General features: G+C 31.5%; 2 protein-coding genes across 2 annotated transcripts; one reads left to right on the forward strand and one right to left on the reverse strand.

Annotated features, from left to right (window-relative positions):
• Positions 1-274: 274 nt before the first annotated feature.
• On the forward strand, positions 275-5,209 carry LOC137822461 (hexokinase-3). The gene is made up of 9 exons (XM_068627351.2): positions 275-903; positions 2,164-2,314; positions 2,423-2,605; positions 3,007-3,081; positions 3,576-3,731; positions 3,879-3,977; positions 4,051-4,178; positions 4,487-4,568; positions 4,648-5,209. Exons 1-9 carry the CDS (start codon positions 632-634, stop codon positions 4,999-5,001), a joined length of 1,500 nt encoding a protein of 499 aa, XP_068483452.2. The 5' UTR covers positions 275-631; the 3' UTR covers positions 5,002-5,209.
• Positions 5,210-6,449: 1,240 nt separating this feature from the next.
• On the reverse strand, positions 6,450-8,153 carry UBC20 (ubiquitin-conjugating enzyme 20). The gene is made up of 6 exons (XM_068637644.2): positions 7,844-8,153; positions 7,575-7,602; positions 7,233-7,460; positions 7,057-7,120; positions 6,898-6,957; positions 6,450-6,720 (listed from the first exon to the last, which is right to left on the reverse strand). Exons 1-6 carry the CDS (start codon positions 7,957-7,959, stop codon positions 6,677-6,679), a joined length of 540 nt encoding a protein of 179 aa, XP_068493745.1. The 5' UTR covers positions 7,960-8,153; the 3' UTR covers positions 6,450-6,676.
• Positions 8,154-9,893: the final 1,740 nt, after the last annotated feature.

Raw genomic sequence — 9,893 nt, forward strand, 5'->3', positions numbered from 1 at the left:
TTTTTTAAAATATGAGATATTTAAGAGATTTTATGAAACTTGAAAAATAATTATTGAGGATAAATGATTGAATGTTACCTATTGCATCCGTTAGCAATTATTGAATGCAATATCGTAATTAGCGCGTGAATATTTAGTATTTAATTAGAGTGGTAATTAATATGATATTAAAGCTATAATTTGAATTGTTTTGTGTTTTTAAGTTAAATATGAGTTGATTATTTTTGTAATGATGATTATTTAAAAAGAGAAGAAAAGCGAGTGAGAAAGACACAGAAGAAGAGGAAGCCAAAGTTGGAAAGAAGAGTTTGAGGAGAAATCCGAAATTTTGAAAGATATGAAGGACAAATCTGTCATTTCACCCACACATGTGTTCATTCCAATTGCTTAAATAGTGCTGCGAAGCCGCCGCGTCTCTCTTCTCTTTCTTTCTTCTTCTCTCTCTTTTTCCACTCATCCATTCCCCACTTTTCCGGTAACCGTCGCCGGCGTCCGGTCGCCGGAGCGTAATGCTATCAATTGCGGAGCTTGAGTCGGTGTGCTTCGATTAGGTCGAGGATAGGTGAACGACGTGCGTGAGGAAACGGCGACGTTTGGTGGGATGTAGTTTGGTTTGATTTGATCAGGGGGAATGGGGAGAGTGGTGGTGGGAGTAGCGGTGGGTTTGGCGGCGGTGGCGTGCGCGGTGGCGGCGGTGGTGGTTGGAGGGAGAATGAAGAGCAGGGGGAAGTGGAAGAGAGTGGTGAGAGTGTTGAGGGAGGTTGAGGAAGGGTGTGAGAGTTCTGTTGAGAGGCTGCGGCAAGTGGTGGATGCTATGGCTGTTGAGATGCACGCAGGGTTGGCTTCGGAAGGTGGTTCGAAGCTCAAAATGCTTCTCACATATGTTCATAATCTCCCTGATGGGTAATCTAATCGTTAATTCCTTTCTTCTCCATTGTCATTCTATCACACGCACTCGCTTTCTCATGTTTAATTTGTTGAGCAATGGTTTTGTTAACTTGTCAATTTTTGATTGGAGCATGTACACTCCTACTATAGCAGAATGTTTTTCGGTTCCTTTTCTGTCTTTTGTTATTATTATCATTGCTAATTGCTCATACTGTAGCACTATCATTTCATTTTATTGCTAAAAATTATTAATTATTTTTTAGGTTAAACATGTTATTTTATTTTATTTATTTTTAGTCCTTATATTTAATAAAATAATGTATTTTTTTTTTTTTTTATCTTTCGTTAACTAAAATAAAAACACCAGTAACAAGAAATTAAGATTTATTTCATTATTTTGTTAATGTAAATACTTAAAAGAGATAAATTTTGTATAAATACTAAAATAAAAAATGCCTTGTGATGTTTTAGTACCCAAATTTTGGAACAAATTGGCTTTTGTCTCCAACTTGAAAATATTATTTTCATTTGTCAAAATTTTAAAAGTATGATTTTAGTGTCTGGAACTATAAGATGGAGATGGAAATTTTCAAAAATTATGGCAGCGATTTTCATTACTTTTGTAAGCACAATTTGACTTCAAACTAAAATCATGTATTTTTTAATTGGGTAGAGAGAGAAAATTATCATTAATGAGTAAAATTACAGTTAATTGTAAGATCTGATATTTTCAGGGGCTAAGTATTTTTTTTTTTCTGTAAAACCAAGTATTTCTCTAATTGTAAAACAGTTATTTGTATATCGTTTTGAAATATACTAACATTTGTCAATGTCTCCCTTGACGTATGTGTTATTAGTAGCCTTTGACATTGTAGTTTATTATGACCGATCTTTATTTTTAACTTTTGGACTTATTCTTTGGCAATTCTTCCTAATAATTTTAGAATTGGTCAACTGAGCTTTTCAGTAAATATTATGATATGATTTTAAAATTTTGAAATGGTTCCTAAATTCTTGGGCATTACTAGGAGTCTGGGTTAAGATTAACATGGAATCTAGAAATGGTGCTATGAGCATTAAAGTGTACTTTTTTCGCTATCATTTCATTTAGTCAGAGAAGGTGATGTTTACCTGTTATCAACATGTTTGAGCATGACTTTTTAACTTGTTAAGACATTTAATGTTGATTAGTAGATTTGTCTGTATCCACATACATGTTTGATGATTGCATGGATTAAACACTGAGGTGTTATATTCATATTATTCTTTGATCAGGACTGAGAAAGGGATATATTATGCACTAGATCTTGGGGGTACAAATTTTAGGGTTTTGCGGGTTCATTTACACGATCAACAATCATCTGTTTTGGAACATGAAGTAGAACGACAACCCATCCCTCAACATCTAATGACCAGCACAGGCAAGGTGACATAATCTTCTGCCCTTGTGGTGTTTCTCTGGTTTTCTCTATTCTCTTTTGGGGAGGGGGTTCTTTCAATATAGTGGAATGTAATTGATTTTTGCTTCTTGCAGGATCTCTTTGATTTCATTGCTTCTTCATTAAAGGAATTCATTGAGAAAGAAGGAGACGGTTCTGAGCTTTCACTGGACAGAAGAAGGGAGCTTGGATTCACATTTTCTTTCCCATTGAAACAAACGTCTGTTTCTTCAGGCATACTAATGAAATGGACAAAAGGGTTTTCCATCGTAGATATGGTTAGTCCTTCGGCGTTCAAGTAATTTCAATATGAAAAGCTTCTATTTAAACATTATGAAAAGAAGGAGTTTATGTTTATTATTCATGGTTGAACTTTCACTAACTTTTTGTTACTTCATCACTAAATTACATGGTGAATTTTGTTTGTTTAATTCAAAGGGGAGGGACTTGATTGTGTAGTACCTTTTAGTTATATCATTGTATTTATTTTTAGATATGAAGTACTCCTTTTATTTTTTAAAGTAGTATCAATTATTGTCTGTGTACTGACTTTGTCCTTCACAAGTTACAAAATAGGTAGGTTAAGTTATCCAAGTTGCATTTTGTCTTTCAGTATAGTGAAGTAAATACCAACGAAATCTGAATAAATATTTAGTGCTAAAACTGTTTGCTCTGTCAGGTAGGAGTAGATGTTCCTGCTTGTTTGCAGGAAGCATTGATACGAAAGGGACTAGACATGCGGGTTGTTGCCTTGGTAAGTCTTTCTTTGTCCTGATTATGATCATTTTACATGGGGTTCATACCACCAAAATTTGTTTCTATCTTTTTTTTTTCACTCTTATGCAAGTTGGGTCAATTTTCCATATCACTTCTTCCTTTGATAATTTAGATTGTTCTAGGATGTACTTTATGTTCTTACATGATACCTGAATTTTAACTGTTACCATTATTTTAATCTCTATGCTGCCACTCGTTCGGAGGTTTTACTGACTTGTTCCTATATGACTTTTTTCGGTGATATGAGGCAACTATATATTATTTCAAAATGGGGTTATTGTCTTTCTGTGTACTGCTTTCAATAAATTCACTTTTTTATGGGAATGAACCAAATATGTTTCAAAGTGTTGTGTTTCAATTTAGAGATGATTTTTTAGTCCTAAATTTCACAAGTGTGCACTGTCATGTATAATAAACCCTTTTGGATTCATTGCATTATCTGGAATATGATTTTGTGTTTATTTTGATCAGGTCAATGATACTGTGGGAACACTAGCTCTTGGACACTATCATGACTCAGATACAGTTGCTTCCATAATAATTGGCACCGGTACCAATGCTTGTTATTTGGAAAGGGTTGATGCTATTATAAAGTGTCAAGGTCTTCTTACAACATCAGGATACATGGTATTACTCTTGCTTTTTACTTTCACTTTCATTTATTGTACTTATTATTATAACTCTTCCATCAGGATAAATGGTATTACTTTTGCCTTTTATTTTCACATTCGCTTTTTTTTCTACTTATTTATTATAACTCTTCCCGTTTATTAGGTTGTAAATATGGAATGGGGAAACTTCTGGTCATCTCATTTACCAAGAACATCTTATGATATTGATTTAGATTCCGAAAGCCCTAATCCAAATGATCAGGTTGGTTCTGCTACTCATGAATCCTCTTGCATGATTCAAGATGACTCAGATTTTGGTAATCTTGATGATGTAGGGTTTTGAGAAGATGATATCAGGAATGTATCTTGGTGACATTGTGAGGAGAGTCATTTTAAGGATGTCGCTAGAGTCAGATATGTTTGGACCTGTTTCTTCCAAGCTTTCAATGCCCTTTATGCTGAGGTGTGTATTGTATCTATCATTGCTCGATCAACTCTGTGCTCTTGATACATGGTTAATCACTTATTCTTTTCTCCCAATAATAAATTTTCTGAGATGTCCTCAGCTTGATCTAGAAACTAGAAAAGTGAATTTGCTATATATTATGGCGAGGTGGAGGGATCAATTTAGTCGACATTCTTAAGTTTTGTTCTCATTTCTGGAACGGACTGCATATTTTTTCTAGTTTAAATGTTCCATGGTTTAGTATTCTCCAGTTCTCGGAATTGATCTGGATTTCTTTCTCCATCTGTTTCCTTGTGTTATTTCAGGACTCCTATGATGGCTGCCATGCACGAGGACGATTCTCCTGACTTGAGAGAAGTAGCAAGAATCCTCAAAGACATTCTTGAGGTAAAAAAATCTGACATGAAACCATATATTTTAAGTCTAACAATCATTCCTTATGGTTGGTTGGTTTGTGCGGCCTCAGATTCCTGATGTCCCTTTGAAGTTAAGAAAAGTTGTGGTGAAGGTGTGTGATGTGGTGACTCGCAGAGCTGCACGATTGGCAGCTGCTGGTATTGTTGGTATCTTGAAGAAGATTGGTAGGGATGGAAGTGGTGGCATCACAAGTGGACGTAGAAATGATGTGAAAATGAAAAGAACAGTTGTTGCAATTGAAGGAGGTTTATATTCTAGCTATACATTTTTTAGGGAGTATTTGCATGAAGCTTTGAACGAAATATTGGGGGAAGATATTGCCAAGCATGTAATTCTTAAGGTCACTGAAGATGGATCAGGCGTTGGAGCAGCGCTGCTTGCTGCTTCGCATTCACTCCTATGATGTGGATACAGTAGAGTTGCTACAAGGTATATACATATATTTTATATGTATATGTATACATATAATTCTGTAAATCAGAAAGAAAATTTTCCCTCTTTTTAATCTGTGTAAAGGAAGGTTCTGTCTATTCTTTGTCAAGATCATTAATATTAATATTATTCTTGTCAATTGTTTATTATTAGATAATTAATGACTTTGAGCGTGTTTGGAGATGTATGTTTTTTACTAAATAGACGTTAATTTTTCAAGAATTTGTTTAGGAAGAAGACAAGTGTTGTTTCTTTTAAATGAGCTTGAAATTGTGTATGCATTTGTTTTAGACGATTTTAGATGAGCAAAATTAAAAATTGACGTGCAAATTTCAATTGTATTTTGAGTTACATTGAAGTTGTGGTTGATTGAAACAAATTTTCTTCAATTACTGAACCAAATTTTAATATTTTTAATAAATAAATCTTAATTTCTTTTAATAAAGAGTTAAAATTTTGATTCGTGAGAAGATAAATAAATGTTTTTCATTACAGCAAGTCACTCCGATATGTGAACACTATTTCACACAAACTCAGAAAAATAAAGTCTTATATCTCTTTAACACGATTTACATATTTATGTAATTTTAAAAAGATTCATTTCGATAATAAACCACTAAAATTGCACAAGATAGGTAAATTTTTGCTCTAGCTTTTCAGGAGTTTTCTGAAATTAATTATTATGAGTTTTAAAATAATTTTGAATCCAATTTTTATGTTGTTTATGAGTAAAATAAAGTATGCGCACTTTATTTTTATCCAGGTTTTTACTTATTCACCGTTTCAAGAGAAAATGAATTGACTCGAGGAATTCTTGTTAGAAAGCTATAACGGTCGATTGGGTTAGAAAATTGACATTATGCAAAACTTTTTGTATCAATAACCTTATTTGAAATACAAAACTTTGTAGTTTATATAGAATATATATTTATAAATTTTTTTACAACTTTACCTTGTTAAGACTTTCATTAACAATTTTGGGTATATATTTTTTTACAACTTTACCTTGCTATATCTGTTTTTTAATAGCTTATTTTATTATTATACAAACAGCCATATATATGTATTCCTTAATTTACAACAAAAATTAATTAACAATTTCAAAAATATTATCCCAAGTACTTATTTTTTTATAAATTACTATAACAATAAATTTTAACATAAAATTAAGTTTCTGAGTACTCACATAGTTTCTGAAATATTATAATCATAGGGTGTCCATCAAATTTGGAAGAACTTGTAGAGGTTATTTTTATTTCATTTTCTTTAGGCGAAAGTTTCTGAAATATAGCAATTAACAGAAAAAAGAATTTATGTATTATAAGCATAAGCAGCTAAGGGATTCTGGTATATTTTATATGCATAGCCCTTTAAACACAATCTAATCCAAAGAATCTAATTCGAGTGCACGTAGCAGTATGTGTGTTTCTTTTGCTAAGCTTAATTTATTGAATTATAGTATGATCACACACCAAGGAAGGACACATCCACAAATAACAAAAACTTTTAACCTTTAATTGGAACAAGCAATGATTGGTAATGATAAAAAAAAATAAAAGTAGGCCCTCAGAAAAGGGTATCTCAAAAAACAAGTGTGACTTCATCCTTTCTCTTAGGAATGAGATCATTTCTCTTTCTCCCACTAATCAATTTGCAGATTTGTACAACTTCTCAACCATCTTCCTGTATTCTGCACATATTATCACAAACAAACTTTAGCTCTTTATTAGAGACATGCAAAATCCTCACAAGTCAAAAGTTTCAAAGATCAGAAACATGCAAAACCCTCACAAGTCAAAAGTTTCAAAGAACAGAAACATGCAAAATCCTCACAAGTCAAAAGATTCAAAGATAGATATCAATATACCTTCTTGATTGCTCCAGAGCTGTGCTGCTTGTGGATTTAGTGGTGAACTAATGTTTGGCTCTAAATTTGACAACAAAAAAAAACAGAAGGTAAGAAGAAGAAACAAAAAGTAAAACAAACATGAGTGAGCATTATCCATTGAGAGACTTTTCAAGTTACCTCCAAGTAGACTTTGGATGGATATAAGAATTGTTCTAACATCATAAGCAGATGACCATTTATCCTACATAAGCAAAGTAAGTGAAACAAAACACATCATCAGAATATAGTAGTAATTCAAGAACACAAATTAACATTTGGTCTTCATTACAAAATGTCACATGACATCAATTCACCTGGAGTATGTCTAAGCATATATTGCCATGCACATCCACATTGGGGTGGAAGCAGGTTGTTTCAAACTTGACTTTTGGAGGCTTAAAAGGGTAATCATTGGGAAAAGAGAGGGACAGCTTATACTCTGTGCCTTCAAACACAGTATCTTTGCTTCCTGTGATTGTTCCCTTCCAGAAGAATATGTTGTCCTCCTCAGGAAATGCAGATATCCCAGAATCTCCACTCATCTAACAATTAACCCACAAAACCAAACAAAAATCAAAACATTTTCCATATATATATATATGTGTGTGTGTATATATATGTATGTATGTGTGTGTATGGATGTGTGTTTTTCTTACCATCAATGCCATCAATTCAGATTGCAGCCTGTTTAACAACACAAAACAAGAAACGAATTAGATTATAAAGAGTAATTAAATTTAAATAATATGCATTATTCTTCGAGTATTGGGATATTTTATCAACATTCTGGATCAGTTCAATGGGTTACTTGCCCTGAATATTAATTCTTGAGGGATTATTTATGAGTCCGTTTGATGACAAATTGAAGGTTTATTTTGAACAGAAACATAGCAAAAAAAAAAAAACAAGAAGAATGAAAAAGAACCTTCTGAGAACAGATTGGGAATCAACAGTCTTGGCAGGAGGGAGAGGTTGCTTTGAGGAAGCAATGTTGTTGGGTTGAGCAGATTCATTGTTGCCATGAATGGTGTTGGTAGCCATATTGAGGATCGAATGAAGAAGAAGAATAACCCTTGATTTGCAGAAAGAAGAAGAAGAAGAAGGCACAGTGTTGTGGATCTGAATCTTCCTTCTTGCAAAGCAAAGGGTAATGAGAAGAAGATGTGATGGCAAGTGAATGAGTAGAAGTGAGGCTTAAAAGGTTATACTAGCCGTTGCGGATTTCACCAAACCCTATTTGCAAAAGCGTTCAAATAATCTGAACGTTGCAACAAAAGTGGCTCAAAAAATCACACCGCAACGGCTAGTACTCACATCCAACCCTACTTTGCTTTCCTTTTCGGTGCACATTTAATTTTTTTAGACACATTTTATATATATATATATATATATATATTTTATTTTTTTATATATATTATCATAATTGAAATTGATAGTTTGGTGCAAACAAATCTATATTAATTCAATCTTGAAAAAAAAAAGAGAAAGAAAGGGAAAATGAACTAATTTATTTAATTTAGTTAATATAAAACTTTTCTATCTTCTGAGTTTCTTTGTATGATCACCAAAATCAAGAGTGAAGGGATTTTAGTCCCTCTTTTTCTTTTACGTAAACATAATGTACACATTATTTTGGATTTCTAGTTATATTTTGCAACTTTAAAAAAAAATTGTTATTCATACAATTAAGTCATATAAAAAAATATATCTTAATTTGGTAGTGGATCTTGATGAATAATTTTGGAGCCAAAACAATATATTCAATTTTTTTAAGTGTAATTTTAATATAACTTATTTTCATATAAGGTTTCTAGAATCCATTATTTATCTGTGGTAAGGTATTTTGGTCGAACTTTTCTTACTCCTATACATATTGCACCACTTTCATCGTAACAAATAATATGAAATAATTATATCATACTTATTAATGTTATTAACAATATATTGCGTAGTAAATTTAAATTAGGTACCATGAGTAAACATGAATCTATAAACACTACAACAAACAAACTTTGTTTTCAATTATACTATATACTTAATCATCAACAACATTTAAAAAAATAAATAAATTTGGAAGCAATGAATCTCACAACAAGATTAGAGTCATCGTTCATAAGCATCATTTAAACTTTACACTTTAGATATATCAAACATTAATAGTAATTATGGTTTGATGTAGAGATAATGTATATGCATGTTTGAAGTATGTTCATATTTATTTTTATCACCTCGTGAAAATTTAGTTATGCAGAATGATGATTTTAGATTTCTAGAATATTCAATAAAATTTACTTTAATTTCTAAATGATTTAATGCCTTTTCACGATGACTTGAAATCTCCCCATGATATTTCATCTTGTCGTGTAACTTTTCCCATGTTGCTTTTGCATGCATGTCTAAAAATTGATGAAGCATCACGATCACTTTAATAAGTTTATTTTTCCACATGCTATGTGTAAAAAACAAGTAATTTTGATAAATAACTGTTCTATTTTATTTTTGTAAATAATTTTTACTATTATTGTAATGGTACCCATAATAGTCAAATAAAATATAAAAGTTGGTAAATCTAAATTTTATTTAATTATTATTACCAGCTAAGTAGACGTGAATGACATTTTATAATACGACAATTACAAATAACATACTAGGCTATTTTATGGCATGACATAATTTGAATATATCATCACATCACAAAATGTTATTTAACAGTTACTACCTTGTGTTGGAGACTTGTTTGTGTTTATGTTTAATATAGCAAAATTTAGCGTGATATAAAATTAGTTTCAATTTTAATAAAAAAATGCTCTAAATTAAAAAAAACACATATTAAAAAAAGTGTAATATAATTATTTAAGTTTAAGTTTAGATAATAATATTTTAGATTTAACTCAGACCATTTCTATTTAGCAACTCTTATTTTAAGATAATTTTAATTTTTAAAAGTAAAATTTGGATATTAAAAATGGATATTT

Source organism: Phaseolus vulgaris, chromosome 11 (genome assembly GCF_051622355.1).
Source record: "Phaseolus vulgaris cultivar YP4 chromosome 11, ASM5162235v1, whole genome shotgun sequence".
Lineage (NCBI taxonomy): Eukaryota > Viridiplantae > Streptophyta > Magnoliopsida > Fabales > Fabaceae > Phaseolus > Phaseolus vulgaris.

Coding starts and splice junctions, on each gene's coding strand:
- LOC137822461 (XM_068627351.2), top strand. CDS start 632: ATGGGGAGAGTGGTGGTGGGAGTAGCGGTGGGTTTGGCGGCGGTGGCG. Junction 3,978..4,050: donor GCCCTAATCCAAATGATCAG/GTTGGTTCTGCT, acceptor TTGATGATGTAG/GGTTTTGAGAAGATGATATC. Junction 4,179..4,486: donor TCAATGCCCTTTATGCTGAG/GTGTGTATTGTA, acceptor GTGTTATTTCAG/GACTCCTATGATGGCTGCCA.
- UBC20 (XM_068637644.2), bottom strand. CDS start 7,959: ATGGCTACCAACACCATTCATGGCAACAATGAATCTGCTCAACCCAAC. Junction 7,121..7,232: donor TATGCTTAGACATACTCCAG/GTGAATTGATGT, acceptor TTGCTTATGTAG/GATAAATGGTCATCTGCTTA. Junction 6,958..7,056: donor CATCCAAAGTCTACTTGGAG/GTAACTTGAAAA, acceptor TGTCAAATTTAG/AGCCAAACATTAGTTCACCA.